The following is a 16,747-nucleotide window of genomic DNA, read 5'->3' as shown; positions in this document are numbered from 1 at the left end:
CATCTCGACTGTCAATCATCCACCGTCTACGAACCCTGATAAAATCTATAGGCTACATTGTCCTTCTTAATAATTCTGTGACTGTGTGGACATTAAAGCAGCTGTCAAATGTGCTGCGCAAAGGTAAATTGCTCCCCCCTCCCAATTTTTAGCACCAGCCCCCACTGCTAGTTACCCTTACTGAAAATGCAATAAAAGCTTCGAGAGCAAAAAGCCAATTAGAGCAATTTATTAATGTAATCCGTGCAAAAGATGTACAGATTCCAAATGACGAAAACTACTGCCATAAAGAGTGTGATTTGCGACACAAAAAATAAACGATAATATGAAACAATAGATGTTTTTCTATTGTCACATGATACAAATCGTCATATCGCACAGCCTTATGGGTCAGTAGAAAAAGCAGCTGGTTTCCTGCCCTCGGAACATGTATGCATGTTTGTTTCTAACATATTTTAAGGTGCTGAGCTTTAGTACCTGTGGTAGTTATGACAGGTTTGGTTAGTGTCGTTCCGTTGGTAAAACCTGGCACGGTGATTCTTCAGCAACAGTCTACTACTACTACTACTTTCAGCTGCTCCCGTTAGGGGTCGCCACAGCGGATCATCCCTTTCCATCTCTTCCTGTCCTCTGCATCTTCCTCTGTCACGCCAGCCACCTGCATGTCCTCCCTCACCACATCCTCTTTTTCCTCTTGCCTGGCAGCTCCATACCCAGCATCCTTCTCCCAGTAAACCCAGCATCTCTCCTCATGACTTTTGAGCAACAGTAATTCATGTAAAACACACACACACAAAGAGAAGAGAGAAACATGCAGACCTCTGTGATGGGGGACTTGGGGTTGACGTTGCGCGCTGCTGCGATTTCCTGGAGCTGGTTGACCAGCTCTGTTATGGACAGACGCTCCTCTGGGTTCACCTTCAACATGGAACCTAGAGAAGAAGAGGAGACAATGAAGCAGAAGGAGAAAATAAAAGGAAGAACCAATCAAATAACATAAAAAGCAAAAAAAAACAAAAACGTTAATACTCCACTTGGACCCTGAACAGTAGGCGGAGGAGGATGGGGATGAGGAGGAGAAAAACAAAGCCATCACAGGCAAAATGGCATAAGCCGTGTGAGGCCTACTTCAAGATAGAACAGCGTAGTTCAATGGCTCCACCATAGACTGCCGTTTTGACTTAGTACAGGATACTTTTTTCTTCACAACACCTCCAGATTCTTTGTACTTTTAAGCATTTTTTTAAAGTTATTCATCCATCCATTATCTAAACTGCTTATCCTGCACTCAGTGTCACAGGGATGCTGGAGTCTATCCCAGCAGTTACTGGACGGCAGGCAGGGGAGACACCCTGGACAGGCCGCCAGGCCATCACAGGGCCGATACACATTTACACCTAGGGACAATTTAGTACAGCCGATTCACCTGACCTACATGTCTTTGGACTGTGGGAGGAAACCCACGCAGACACGGGGAGACATGCAAACTCCACACAGCGGACGACCTGGGACAACCCCCAAGGTTGGACTACCCCGGGGCTCAAACCCAGGACCTTCTTGCTGTGAGGCAACCACACTAACCACTCTGCCACCCTATTTAAAGTTATTAGGACCCCCTAAATGATGATAAGACACTAATAGATAAACTCACCACATGCAATTAAAAGGTACCAGCATTTGCACAGGTTGACTTGTAGGTTTGTGTTCTCTACCAGACACTTTGGCAGGTAAACAATCATCATCTAAAGATATTACTAGAAAATACTGTATACTTAGCTGGAAAACAAGTACAGTTGGTGGGTAAATCTTGGCCATCACTTTAGCCGGTGAAAGAGAAAGTTCGGACATGGGGTGGACAGACATGTACAGACGGATGAGTACGTACGTATGAGCTCGTGGTAAACAGTGTACTTGGTGTCGTTCTGAGGGATGGAGTATTTTCCATTGACTATCTGCAGCTTGGCCCCCTCCTCGAACGGGTGTTGCTTGAAACACAACAGGTAGAGAATGCACCCCAAGGCCTGTCAAGGAGGGAAAAGATTATTTATGTTATCACCTTCTTCGCAAAGAGCTTTGAGAGACACTTGAGGGTCACACGGGATGGAAGGCACAGTGTGGAGAGTCTACGTGTTGCAGTTCTTCACACTAGAACGACCGGGATTTCACTCCTACCTAAAACGACCATGGTCGGTCAAAATGACCGCCTTGGTCGTTCTAGTGTTAGGGTTCAATGAAAATGTTATCGCTCTTAACTTCAGTCTGTGGTGGTGGCCTAAACTGTAAGAAAGTTGCTCACATGCCCTACACGAGCGTATAACAAGGTCCGGTCATGTGACTCTGCCCTTTACACAGAACCTGTCTTTCACACACACATTAGAAATGGTGGACCGGTATGAATCGGTTAACTTGCTCGCAGATCTAACGGTGCTGCTAGTGCTTGTTTCTAGAGGGGACAACAAAGTAAGATCTTGCTGTGACCTGTCCTGAACTCAACTCGATGTTACGGTGGGAGCTGTGACATTAAACTGCACGCAAATGAATTCTCAACGGTAAGGAAGCGGGAGGAAAAGGCTCTGACCCAGATGTCCTGTTTCTCATTGATGGGGAAGTTGGAGTACAGATCGATCATCTCTGGGGTCCGGTAGGCTGGAGTGGTGTTCCTTGTAATCTACAGCCAGAACAACAGACAAGACAGAAAGATGGACAGGGAACAGCTAAACAACTGACTCGAAAAATTAATTCAAAATGGGAAATGCTCAAGACAAATGCCGGTAAAATTTTGCCGCTTCTGCACTTTGGATAACTCCAAAAAACTGATATATTCTCTGCACCATTGCCCTTTGCCTCTTATTTCCCCTGTATATAGTCAATCCTTGCGAATATATCTGAATATTGTTGTGTTGTTATTCTATGAAACCGGAGTCAAATTCCATGTGTGTGCAAACTTACACAGCCAATAAACCTGATTCTGATTCTGACACTGAAAGGTTTACCAGTTGTCATCTGGAAGTCCTATTCTATCACAAAACCACAACTGCCTTTCTGAAATTGCCAAAGTGGCTGGTGAACTAAAGACCAAAAAAACAACCACTAAACAAAACTGAAATAAATAAATAAAAAGTATTTAGAAAAATAAACAAATAAGATTTGAAAAAATAAAAATAATTCTTTTTAAAGAAGAATAAAGAAACACTCGTGGACTAAGAAAGGCACATTTCTAGTGTTTAAAAAAAAGATAAAAATTATATTAACACTTTTAAAAAAAGTTTTGTGACCAAATAATGTGCATTTTACGTGTTTTCTTCTGAATTTTCCTTATTAAAAAAAAACCAAGTTGAATAATTCCTACAGGATGCAACGTTGAAAATAATTAAACGTTTACGTAAAGAGGCTCTGTTCTTCGAAGAGAGTTTTAAACAGCAGAGCAGAAGTCACGAGCAGCCCTTCAGGTTTTCTGGTTCGTCCAGCCACCTTGGAAGCAGGTGCCTGGTGGATGCTACTGCCATTAAATTTAGAAAGCACCTTCTCCGAGATCCCGTTTAGTGAGGTCATCCACGGTAAAACGCATGTGCCTGTGTGTGTGTGTGTGTGTGTGTGTGTGTGTGTGTGTGGCTATAGTGTGGTCATTATAAACCTGATTGATTACAGCTTCCTGGACTCCCTGCAGCTAACTCAATTTAGAGGTTTCTGGTTTCTATAAAGCACCATGATGTCAATGTGAACGCTGATCCCTTTAGGGACTTTTGAGTCATTTTTTTTTAAAAAACGTTCCAAAGTCTTCAGTCAGTTTCATAGTCAAATTAGACGGGAGAAAGCACCGTCTGTTTGCCATTTTATTTTTATCTTTCATATAGTCTTTAAGACTTTCATGTAGTCTCTGAGAGTAATGTCGCACCCAAGTCAAAGACGGAGTCAGCAGGGCAAGTCAAAACCAATGCATTAACGTGAGAGACAATCCCAGTTTAGCTGGCTTGGCTCACGATGTCTCTCGCCTGACTATGCCCATCTGGATTACTGTTTGTACATGCCAAGACAGGTAGAAGTAAAAATATCCAACCTTTTTATTAGTCAAATAAAAAATAAATAGATAAATAAAAACGGAGGCAATACACAATCGTTTGGGTTTCCACTGGCATCAGTCTATTTTAGGTCTGGTTGCTATGGCAACCTCCAATTCACCAATTGTTTTTCATTTTAATTCAATTCCCTTACACAATATCATTATTTGGAACAAAAGGACAAACATAATCATGAAAAGTATGTGCAAACAAACTTGCGCATGTGCATCCGTTTTTTTACACGTTAATGTTTGTGCATTTGTGCATACGTTTGTATGCGTTTGTTTGCGTCATGTGTGTGAGCACACACCTCGTCCTCCACCATGGACCTCTTCTGGGCAGACCAGCTGTAGTCGGGGTAATGTGCCAGCGTGGTGGCGCTGCCAAAGTCACACAGCTTGATGGTGCCTTGGTTACTAATCAACAGGTTCTCAATCTAGAACACACCATCGCAGCATTAAGTCATCAGCAAACACACAAATAAGCCCACAATACATTACCAGTTACACAACAGACAGTTAACTCATGAGCACATTAACTTTTTGATGAGTATTCAATAATTACGAATAATAATAACAATTACAATTAATTAATTAACCAATCAATAATTATTTGTAATTATTATTATAAATAATAATAATTGAAAATAATAAGTAATAATAACAAGTAACTGATGGTAATTGATTCTCATTACCATCAATTGGTAATGAGAATCGTCTCACAACCTACAAATTGTACGACTCCCAGAAAAATGTGTCCCGCTGAAGTGTCTTTGACCAAAAAAACAAAAACAAAAACATAACTACTTATTATTACCATTTAATTTCAACCAACATTAACTTTTTTCTTTTTTTTTTTGGATTTATCCCTTTTTTTCCCCCAGTTGTACTTGATCGCCACTCTTCCAAGCCGTCCCGGTCGCTGCTCCACCGCCCCCCTGCCGATCCGGGGAGGGCTGCAGACTACCACATGCCTCCTCCGATACATGTGCAGTTGCCAGCCGCTTCTTTTCCCCTGACAGTGAAGTGTTTCACCAGGGGGGCATAGCGCGTGGGAGGATTATGCTATTCCCCCCAGTCCCCCCCCCCCAACAGGTGCCCCTGACCGACCAGAGGAGGCGCTAGTGCAGCGACCAGGACACATAGTACCCACATCTGGCTTTCCACCCGCAGACACAGACAATTGTGTCTGTAGAGATGCCCGACTAAGCTGGAGGTAACATGGGGATTCGAATCAGCGATACCCGTGTTGACAGGCAATGGAATAGACCGCTACGCCACCTGGACACCCAACATTAACGTGTTTGATGACATATATTTAGTCTGAACAAGCTTAATGTGCAATCCATGACTCAATTAATCATCCTCACAATAAGATGAGTACGTTTCAGTGGATGGATGGCATGACAGCATAAGGGACACTTTCACTCTTCTAACCAAACTAGATGTAGAGACAACTGCCCCTTAGACACGATGGACTGTTTCGGCTGGTACAGCAGAGTGCTGTACCAGCCGTGAATAAAATGTGCCTGTCAAGGGCTCGGTCAGTCCCTAACCCGATCACATGAAAACAAACGGGGAGGAGTCGAGCCCCGACAACATGCTGCCTGTTTGCCTGTTTATTTATTCTTGTGTGCACTGGAGCTGTGGGTGTGCAGTCATCTTGTCTAGAGCGCCTTCTTTGGGTCATTCTTTCATCTCGTGTGCAGAGAGCAAGCGATGCCCTCGGTGACCCATTCACAGACCTATAGTCCTTACGTGGCCCTCAGTTGCCACGCCAACACTTCAGCAATGCATGACTCAGGCGCAAACTGGGACAGCTCTGTCTGTGGTGTGTGTGTGTGGGCGGGTGTGTGTGGTCTTTGATAGCAGCCCTTGAAGCTGAATGACAGACTGCTAAACATGGCAGACCTCACAATCAAGGCCTCTATCCACCTAAGATGTCCTCTAAGCATTCTGTATGCAGACTACTGAGTGACATGGGGAAAACCGATGCCTTTATTTTGACGTGTTGTTCTGCTGGGAAAACGTGCCACCGACACTTGTGAATGACTGACCGAGGACAAAAGAAAATCAAACTCTGGCACTTTTCAAAACGCAGAGTAACTTAATTCCTGGGTTGATAAAGTAACAATAAAAACAAAATTCAGGCACGTCTGCATAGCATAGCGGTCTATTCCATTGCCCACCAACACGGGGATCGCCGGTTCGAATACCGGTGTTACCTCCGGCTTGGTCGAGCGTCCCTAAGGACACAATTGGCTGTATCTGCGGGTGGGAAGCCAGGTGTGGGTAGGTGTCCTGGTTGCTGTACTGGCGTCCCCTCTGCTCGGTCGGGGAGGCGCCTGTTCGGGGGGGGGCGCTACGTCCCCCTGGCAAAACTCCTCATTTTCAGGTGAAAAGAAGCAGCCGGTGGCTCCACGTGTATCGGAGGAGGCATGCGGTAGTCTGCAGCCCTCCCCGGATCGGCAGAGAGGGCGGAGCAGCGACCGGGACGGCTCGGAAGAGTGGGGTAATTGGCTGGATACAACTGGGGAGAAAAAGGGGAGAGGGGGGATCCAAAAAAATTATTATTAAAAAATAAAATAAAATTCAATAGATGTGGATTTTTTCTTTCATTCAGAAAAATGGTTACGTAGCACCTAGAGGCAGAGCAAAGCAACTATTCAAATCCACTCTCTCCATTTTGCAGCAATCTATTCATTGATCCAACGTTCGCACATTCTGCTGTGTTATACACCACTAACTCCGTCCCGCATTTACCCACTGACGCTGTGGGTTTCCGTTCTGTTGAGCATTTATTCCCTTTATTCATTCCAGACACAAGAGCTTGATTGGGGGCCAACCTTGAGGTCTCTGTGTATGATGGGAGGCTTCTGTTTGTGCATGTGCTGCACGGCTCGACACGACTGGTAAAAGATTTTCAGCAGTGTGTCACATGACATAGGGGCCCTCTGCTCCACCCGCTTTACAAAGTCCACCAGCTGACCTGGGGACAATCAATCAGTCAATCAAACAGCCAATCACTTAATCAATCAATAGATGCAGTAAGTCACATGGTACATTTAGAGCCATTTTAACATAGCAGGAAAATGTTAGCACCCAAGCTAAAGCAAATAAAAAATTCAAAATGTAAACAAATGGAAAAACATATGAGGTATGACTTGCAAAAGCAGTGAATGATACAACTGTTTTGCCAAACTGTCTTAACAAGACAGGATTTCGAGCAGGAAGTGGTTACAGCACACGGAGGAAATGTCTTCATCGCCAACATCTTTCAGTTACGAGGAAAAGGGTGCTGACTGCTGAAGAATGGGGTTTAGTAAATGAATGAGCAATGACTCAGTGTGTGACTACACTCGAAGACAGTCGGCGATGGGAAAAACAGTTAAAAAAACATGGATGTGTGCGCCTGTGTGTCTACCTTTGCACAGCTCAGTGAGGATGAGGAACTCTGCCTGCCCCGTGTCCGACTCCTCCTTGCTGATGGAGGCAGCAGAGGAGAACTGGACCACATTGGGGTGACCCGAAAGCTTTTTCTGCGGGGCACCACTGGTCAAGGACGATGACAACGTTAGCATTTTACCAAAAAGCAAGACAATCAATCCAGAGTGTAAAACAGAAAAGCAATCTCCAGGGAAAGAGCCAATGTGTTGTGTTACCATCAGCTGGCTGGGAACTTCTTCTTCTCTACCAACCAGTTCAGCAGATAAGCAACCAACATTTACAGGCTCTTTTCTAATGTCTGGCTACAGCTATACGTTGGTTTTATCTCTATGATTCAAACAGGTAACTTTTATTTTACTTTTACTGTTATTGCTTGGCAACATTCATTCATTCATTCATTCATTCATTATCCAAACCGCTTATCCTGCTCTCAGGGTTGCGGGGATGCTGGAGGCTATCCCAGCAGTCATTGGGCGGCAGACAGGGAGAGACCCTGGACAGGCCGCCAGTCCAACACAGGGCTGTACAGAGCTTTAACAGAAGCCTCGTTCTAATGGCAGCTATTGGAAGACATATCTCTCACACTAATTACACAGTCTTCTTCTTCTTCTTTCGGCTTGTTCCCTGTTTCCCAGGGGTCGCCACAGCGGATTTGATAGTTTCCATCGGTACCCTGTGAGGGCATAACACCGATGGCAGTCCTGTCAGTCTGCATAAATGATTTGGCAAAATTTTACACTAATTACATAGTACCCCCCAGTATTATTAAATCCCCTTCCTGCCCTTTCAGAAAGCCTTCTTCTCAAATGGGAATTAACAAATTTGAGGCAAAGGTAGTATCTCCAAAATGAGTCAACTCAGGAACTTGCTAGGGATGACACACAGATTAGAGGACACTGTCCTTAACCACTACACGTCCAATCAGATATCACTTTCTCATTAAGAAGTCTTGGGACAGTCATTTTTTTGGCACATTAAAACAACCATGCTGTGAATAATTCCCACACCAAAAAAAGGATACCATGAAACAGACTTCCTGTATTATGTCCTTGTTCTTCTCCTCTTCATTGGACAACAGCCTCTGACATCAAGGACGAAGAGCAACACATAGACAGAGACATGCCGACACACACAGAGTGAACATATTTCAACAAGTCATCTTAAAACAGGTGACATTTAGCCTATCATTTATGAGTTAAACTGTTCTGGAAACAACAAGTATTCAATTGAAGATTTGCTCCAGATGTGAGAGGAGATTTTGAGGTGAAACATGTTAATCAATTCGTCTATTGTCTCCGTAGGCCTCACTGATTTTATTTTTTGATTAACTCTGTAGGTCAAAAACATTACTCTTAATGATTTGGGGAACAACATTCTTTTAATTCTACAAGGGAGTAAAATTACTTTGATTAATTTTCATCTTAAATCAACACCTTGCCTATCAACAACAGCAGGCAATCTCAAGGTGAACTGAAATTGTTCCATTTACTGTCGTGAGACACCATGATTACTAATTGTGGAAGTTGAAATTGTGATGGGTGATCACACGTGGTTAACGGTGCAACCCTTGGCCGAGTAGCCTGTAAGTTCACAGAGTAAGTGTAGCACTATGTCAGCCTTTTTATGCAAAATGGTGTGCTAATGCTACATTAGTCTTGTTAACATACACAGTACAGGTTAAGATAAGATACCCTATTGTCCCCATAGAAGTTTGTCTTGGACACCACAGTGCCTGGTGCATTACATCACTGACCACAATTGCATTTGCCCGTCAATACAAACAGGAATTTATACCTACATACATATACATACATTCCCAATACATGGGCTTAGGTGTTGTTTAGAGCTTAAATGGACAGAGGGATGGGAATACTTGTACCTGTTAAGCATGCACTGGGGGACTCTGAAACATCTGTCCGAGGGAAGGAGCTGACATTTGAAGCGGAGGTCATGGAATGGGTCTGAAATAATTTTCTGTGTGCCTGACTATGGTCTTTTCCTAGACCAGTGTTTCCCAACCCAGTCCTCAAGGAACCCCTATCCTGCAGATTTTCTTTGCAACCCTGAATAGGTATCTGTTTTTAGTTATTCAACCAATCAGCAATGAATTATGTCAGATGTACCTTGCATAAATAAGTGCTGTGAGATGATTGGTTAAGTACAAGCAGGGATACCTATGCAGGGTTACAATGAAAATCTGCAGGTTAGGGGTTCCTTGAGGACTGGGTTGGGAAACACTGTCCTAGACAGCCTGAAGGTCGGGATGTTGTCAGATGCCCACGAGTTTCATGGCTCTCTGTATGAGGTGGATGATCTGGGGGGGTTTTTTTGCTGGATAGACGGGTTACCAAACCATGTCGAGATGCCAGAGCATAGTAGGATCTCTACAATAGTGTAGTTAGAACGGAAGCTACACTCACTTCCTGGTCCACACTAAAGCTCAGTGAGCCTGCACAAAAAGTGCGGTTGCTGTTAGACCCTGGGACAAAACTTCCCACCTGGACACCCTATGTCAGGTTTTCATCAATGTGTTAAGTTCATTAGAATATTCTAACTGAAATCTCTTGAGTCTATCAACCAACTGACACTTTCCTAGACCAATCTAAGGAACTTGTGATGAGTGTAAAGTAGGGACGCACGATGATATCGGCACGACATTGGTTTTGGCTGATATAATTATCGGCAGATATGAAAATTTCTGCTGATGTGCATGGCCGATAAGTTGATGCATTAACCATGCACATGCGGTGGCGCTAAATGTTTATTATGAGCGCCAGCAACACGCTTCAACATGTCGGCTGTATGGAAGTATTTTGAAGTATCTGAAATAGATAACAAAATCGCTATTTGCAATGCTTGTAAAGCACCAGTGATGCGAGGAAGGGTAAAACCACACCCCTTTAACACTATCAATTTAATTATGCATCTTAAGAGCCGTCATCCTGAACACCAGGCAAGAAAAACCTGTTAGCAGCCTCTACTTCAGTCGTTTGACAAAGCTAAGAAATATAGTAGCGACCACCCAAAGGTGAAAGCTCTTAACAATAAAGTCATTGAATTCATTGCTCTTGATAACCAGCCTTTCAGCGTGGTGGAAGAAGTGGGCTTCCACAGCCTGATACTTAGAGCCACAGCATGCTATGTCTAGCCAACGCTACTTCAAGTGAGGCCTTATCTGAACTGCAAAGCATTGTCTCCAATCACATAGAAAAACTCCTCACTGATGCCACTCATATTAGCTTTACCACGAACACCAGGACATCGAGTGTAAGCCCTTTCAGCATGTTGAGCCTCACTACCTAGTGGATTGACGAGGGCTTCATGTGTATATAACGATATCAGCACTGGCCAAAATGAGTTTGAAAATATCGACATATTGAATAGCAACAAAAATCCAATATCGTGCATCCCTAGTGTAAAGGGAACAAAACTGGACTTTTCCACATATAACTCTTTTTGCAGATGGAGCCAAAGTGCAGAAATAGGTCAGCAATTGGTGGGACTTACCTTCAGGGCATAGTCTTTACCACTGCCAATGTCCTGGGCTTCATACACAAATGCAAATCCACCTGGAACCAGAGAAGTAAAAAAGATGTCACTCAATGTTGTTTAATGATCTGTGCATATATTTATGAATGGATTTTTGAGCAGGTGCAACTACAATCCCACTGTGTATGTAGGGATCTGCATTTAGCAGGATTGTGAAATTTGCAGATGACACCACAGTAACTGGGCTGATAAATGACAACAATGAAGAGGCCTATAGGAAGGAGGTGTTGGACCAATTAATATGCTGTCAAGATGGCAACCTCTCCCTAAATATTGAGAAAACAAAGGAGATAATTCTTGATTTTAGTCCGTTTTGGAAGTCCAAAACAGTTTAGAGACCAGTTTACATCAACGGTGTCCCTGTTGAAAGTGTGAAGAACTTCAGATTTTTAGGCATTCAGACCCGACTCTCTCTCGTGGTCTCTAAACACCAGTTGTGTCATTAAGAAGGCACAACAGAGACTATACTATCTGAGATGTCTTAAAATTTTCAGAAATATCCACAAAAACCCTGGTCGACTTCTACCAGACTACCATAGAGAGCATCCTTACTGGAAGCATACTGGTGTGGTTTGGCAACCTGACTGAACAGGATCACAAACAACTGAGAATGATGGTAAAAACAGCTTCAAAAACAACCATAGGAACAGCCCTACCACAGCTTCAGGACATTTACACCACCCGTTGCAGAAGGAAGGCCCCAAGGATGATGGAGGACACCAGCCACCCAGCACATGGTCTGTTCTCCCTCCTTCCCTCAGGACAACACTTACAGAGCATCAGAGCTCCAACCAGCTGCCTCAAAGTCAGTTTTTACCTCCAGGTGGTCAGAGTAATGAAAAGTAGGTGTCTTACATAACATTCAGTGATTTATTATTTCGTGGGATTTCTGACTTCGTATTTATTGTTTTTGTTATTATTTACCATTTCCTTATATGTAGTTTTAAGGGCTGAGAGAGCCAGGGCATATGCACTTCATTGTATTGTGAGGTACATGGTACTTTTTACATGTATATGATGATAAAGTGAACTTGAACTTAGAGTGGCCCTCACTACTTCTTTAACAGACAGAAAAATCAAATAAGAAGAGAAGTCAGTGGTGTCAACATAGGGCATGTACAATGTGGGTCAGCATGGACAGTATTTACAGTAAATGGGGAGGTGTGTGTGTATGTATGTGTGGGGGGGGATTGTGAAACTAAAAATTACAGTTGAAACATCCTACAGGTGTTGAGGACCTCAAGTAAACCAAACACCTGTGATGTGAGGGGCAAAGCCAATCACATATCCCCTCCTACCTACAACCCCCTTTCCTTTTAACATCATAGCCAGCTTTCTCCAGAAGCTTCCATCCTAAATAGCACGGTAAATAAGCACATGGTGGTTGAGCTTGAAACTGATGGACGTTTAGCCAGCGATGTTGAAATATTCGGCTGACTGTCTGGGGGTAAAGGGAAGTGATCTAATCTTGTATGGCATCTACCAGACTTCCACAGAGGTACACATGTAGAGGAATAGATTGAGCCACATAGGACCTATTTTTATCTAGACCTATTACACATAAAGAGCAAAAGGTTCCTAAGAATCTCACACCACAAAGCAGTGCTTTCTATAGCCCTGTTACTCAATATGGGCTGATGTTACACCTTTTCTAACACTAGCTAAATATTCAATTTAAACACAACAGTGATGACCACGGTATTCAGGCCAGTGCATTGTTTGATCGTGACAGTGATCTGAACCCCAACATTAAAAAGTTCTCAGTTCAAATAGTGTCTGTACATAGGGATTAGAATGGCAGGCTGGGTAAATAGTAAGATGGAAGCAATTTAGAAATATCCTTCATTGGTTTATGCATCTATAGATCATTAATATGGAACCCAGTTATTGTCCATAAATTATATATTTGAGCCAAATTAAAATATTGGACCACAAAATCAAAGTTTCTCATCTGACTAGTCGCCAGGCCATTCCCTGTTTATGAAGACAACTTGACAGAGAGAAAAACTTGATTTATAGAAAAGTAGTTCTCAATCAGGTCATTAAGTACCATCATTACTAATGGCTTTCTATTCTTTATTTTAATTTTTTTAGATTTTTCTCCCTTTCCCCAAGCTGTCCCAGTCGCTGCTCCACCCCCTCTGCCAATCCGGGAAGGGCTGCAGACTACCACGTGTCTCCTCCGATACATGTGGAGTTGGCAGCCGCTTCTTTTCACCTGACTAAGGAGTTTCGCCAGGGGGACGTAGTGCAGTTCCCCCTCCCCCCGAACAGGTGCCCCAACCGACCAGCGGAGGTGCCAGTGTTGCGACCAGGATCCATACCCACACCCAGCTTCCCACCTGCAGACACGGCCAATTATGTCTGTAGGGGATGCTCGACCAAGCCGGAGGTAACAGGGGGAATCGAACTGGCAATTCCCGTGTTGGTAGGCAACGGAATAGAGTAAGGTAGTTCGTTACATTCAACTGTTATACGCCTCCACTCAGGGAGATTTCACACATGGAACAACCAGGAGTTTCGCCATGATTAATCACGTTCTGTCACTGTGATGGGCAGGGTTGTAAAAATTCCGTCAGTCAATATTTATCTGTCATATGTTTTCATCCATCCATCCATCCATTATCCAAACCGCTTATACTACTCAGGGTGGCGGGGATACTGGAGCCTATCCCAGCAGTCATTTGGCAGCAGGCAGGGAGACACCCTGGACAGGCTGCCAGGCCATCACAAGGTCGACACATTCACACTTAGGGACAATTTAGTATGGCCGATTCACCTGACCTACATGTCTTTGGACTGTGGGAGGAAACTGGAGCACCCGGAGGAAACCCAGAGTTAAACATGCAAACTCCACACGTTTATCATTATTTTATTTTGCATTGCATTCGTGTATGTGTGGCTTATAATGCTCAGTGCCAACACCACAATAGGCCTTACCAGGGCTGTGCTAAACAAAAAGTTAAAAGTTATAGAAAGATTAAAAAAAAGAGGCAATTCATTCATACTGTGACCTTACATGTACCAATGTGGTTGTTAAAATGCAAGTAGCATTCCATGAACAGATGGAAAAATAACTTGGGTCTGTACAACTTCCTTATACAGATGGTAAGATAATTTCTGACACTACTTTAGCAAAGATGGTTACAAGGAGGCTATACCTTTTCTGAATGGTACATTTATCCATCCATCCATTATCCAAGCTGCTTATCCCAATTGGGGTCGCGGGATGCTGGAGCCTATCCCAGCAGTCATTTGGCAGCAGGCGGGGAGACACCCTGGACAGGCCGCCAGACCATCACAGGGCCAACACGTACACACCTAGGGATAATTTAGTATGGCCGATTCGCCTGACCTACACATCTTTGGACTGTGGAAGAAAAACGGAGCACCCAGAGGAAACCCACGCAGACATGCAAATTCCACACAGAGGATGACCCGGGATGACCACCCCCCCCAAGGTTGGAGGGCTCAAACCCAGGACCTTCTTGCTGTGAGGCGACCGTGCTAAATGAAATGGCAGTCAGAAACAAAAATGCTAAAATCATGGATTGTACCGCACTAACTGATAGGAATATAAATTTACTAACTGACAGGAATATAAGTTTTCTCAAAAAGACAACAAAGACGATTCCTTAGGTTGATTCTATCAAACGAGAGATGGCATTTGGGATTATCCATCAACGCTTCAGCAAATAACAGAAAATTCTCAGTTAATTCACCCCTGGGTACCACTGGGAATGTAATTAACTACCTGGTAGCATACAAAACCGGTTGTACAAGCGGTGCCAGGGGACCAGACTGAGAACCATTGCAATAGAATGTAAGGCCTCTACAATGGCTGCGTTTGTACACCGAGTCCATTCTATGAACCAGTTAGTAAGAAGAGAACCTGACTGCTAGGAAGGTGGGAAGTTTAAAGCAGCAGGTGCATGCATGTTTCTCACTGCATGTGCTTGTTGCTCTTTGAATCTGTGTATGTGTGTGTTGGAGTGCGCAATAGGCCCGCCTCCAGGTAAACACTGGTAAATCTTAACTTGTGGCTGGTGAGTAAAGGTTACTTTATGCTTTAGTCTTGACACTTAACAGCAAGTCACAACATCTAGCATTCATGTTTCGATTAAGTATTCAGTCATCTCCATGACAAGATGCTGTCAAGAATGTTAATGACGGGCGTCCGGGTGGTGTGGCGGTCTATTCCGTTGCCTACCAATATGGGGATCGGCAGTTCGAATCCCCGTGTTACCTCCGGCTTGGTCGGGTGTCCCTACAGACACAATTGGCCTTGTCTTCAGGTGGGAAGCTAGATGTGGGTATGTGTCCTGGTCGCTGCACTAGTGCCTCTGGTCAGTCGGGGCGCCTGTTCATGGGGGGGAGGGGGATAGCGTGATCCTCCCACGCGCTACGTCCCCCTGGCGAAACTCTTCACTGTCAGGTGACAAGAAATGGCTGGCGACTCCACATGTATCGGAGGAGGCATGTGGTAGTCTGCAGCCCTCCCCGGATCAGCAAAGGGGGTGGAGCAGAGATCGGGACAGCTCGGAAGAGTGGGGTAATTGGCTGGATACAATTGGGGTGAAAATGGAGTTAAAAAAATGAAAGAAAAAAATGTTAATGAATTCAGCATTTTAAAACCAACTACCTAATCAAACAATGATAATTAGACAATGTCTGATATTCCTGGAAAAATAGAGTCTGCATAATAGATAATTTTAGCTTTTCTTCAGACTTAGCTTCAATCTTCAGACTACTTCAGTTTAAATGCTCAAAACGTCACTTGTGGTATACCATTAAATGTTCAGGGAAGCATTATCTAGCATGCAGACTCTATTTTTCCGTTTCTTCATATGTTCGTCTGTCCAGCACCTAGTATTTTATATTATATTGTGAGCCTTTGTAGAATTTTTTGCATATTCCCAGAGGTGCACAACACCAAAGAAAAGCTTAACTGTCAAGAACACGACCAGTCTCGCTTGCAACAGCTGTTGAAAGAACAGAATGATCAAGCATTCATTGAGTTCAATACCACCCCAGGACCCACTTTGACCTGTCAGTCAACCACTTTTGGTAGACTGCTGGCAACATAATGCTAGAGAGACTTTTTGTAGACTGCTGGCAACATAAAGCTAGAGAGACTTTTTGTAGACTGCTGGTAACATAAAGCTAGAGAAACGTTTCGTAGACTGCTGGTAACATAAAGCTAGAGAGACTTTTGGTAGACTGCTGGCAACATGAAGCTAGAGAGACTTTTGGTAGACTGCTGGCAACATAAAGCTAGAGAGACTTTTTGTAGACTGCTGGTAACATAAAGCTAGAGAGACTTTTTGTAGACTGCTGGTAACATAAAGCTAGAGAGACTTTTTGTAGACTGCTGGGAACATAAAGCTAGAGAGAGGGTGGCTGGTAGGGTATGGAACTTACTGAACTGTAGGAATTTTCAGTTTAGTTACGTGTCAGTGTTCTGCTATGTGTCTACGGGCCACCAAGCCCACAGTCCAAAGCGGGGCAAGGTTACCATGGTGATCGGTAAATCAATTACCAGGCCTCGGCTCTTTCCTACTTGGTGCCGACGTGGACAAAGACACTGAAGAGTCTCATCTTTCAAGCTTTTTGGTCTGACTGAGGCACAAGATCGCCTCGCAGTTACTCAGTTTAAAATGGTGACACGGTAACACCAGGAGTCTACCCCGTACT

General features: G+C 43.8%; 1 protein-coding gene across 1 annotated transcript in view; it reads right to left on the bottom strand.

The window, feature by feature from the left end:
* Positions 1-16,747, bottom strand: part of gak (cyclin G associated kinase) — a 70,984-nt gene that overhangs the window by 48,018 nt on the left and 6,219 nt on the right. The window contains exons 2-9 of the mRNA XM_056283974.1: positions 11,012-11,073; positions 8,526-8,585; positions 7,482-7,596; positions 6,904-7,046; positions 4,369-4,494; positions 2,579-2,668; positions 1,886-2,021; positions 820-932 (exon numbers count right to left, since the gene is read on the bottom strand). Coding sequence (XP_056139949.1) covers positions 820-932; positions 1,886-2,021; positions 2,579-2,668; positions 4,369-4,494; positions 6,904-7,046; positions 7,482-7,596; positions 8,526-8,585; positions 11,012-11,073 — 845 coding nt within the window. The remainder of the gene's footprint in view (positions 1-819; positions 933-1,885; positions 2,022-2,578; positions 2,669-4,368; positions 4,495-6,903; positions 7,047-7,481; positions 7,597-8,525; positions 8,586-11,011; positions 11,074-16,747) is intronic.

Source organism: Lampris incognitus, chromosome 1 (assembly GCF_029633865.1).
Source record: "Lampris incognitus isolate fLamInc1 chromosome 1, fLamInc1.hap2, whole genome shotgun sequence".
NCBI lineage: Eukaryota > Metazoa > Chordata > Actinopteri > Lampriformes > Lampridae > Lampris > Lampris incognitus.
Note: the sequence above shows the minus strand (reverse complement) of the source record. Positions and strands in the feature narration are given on the sequence as shown.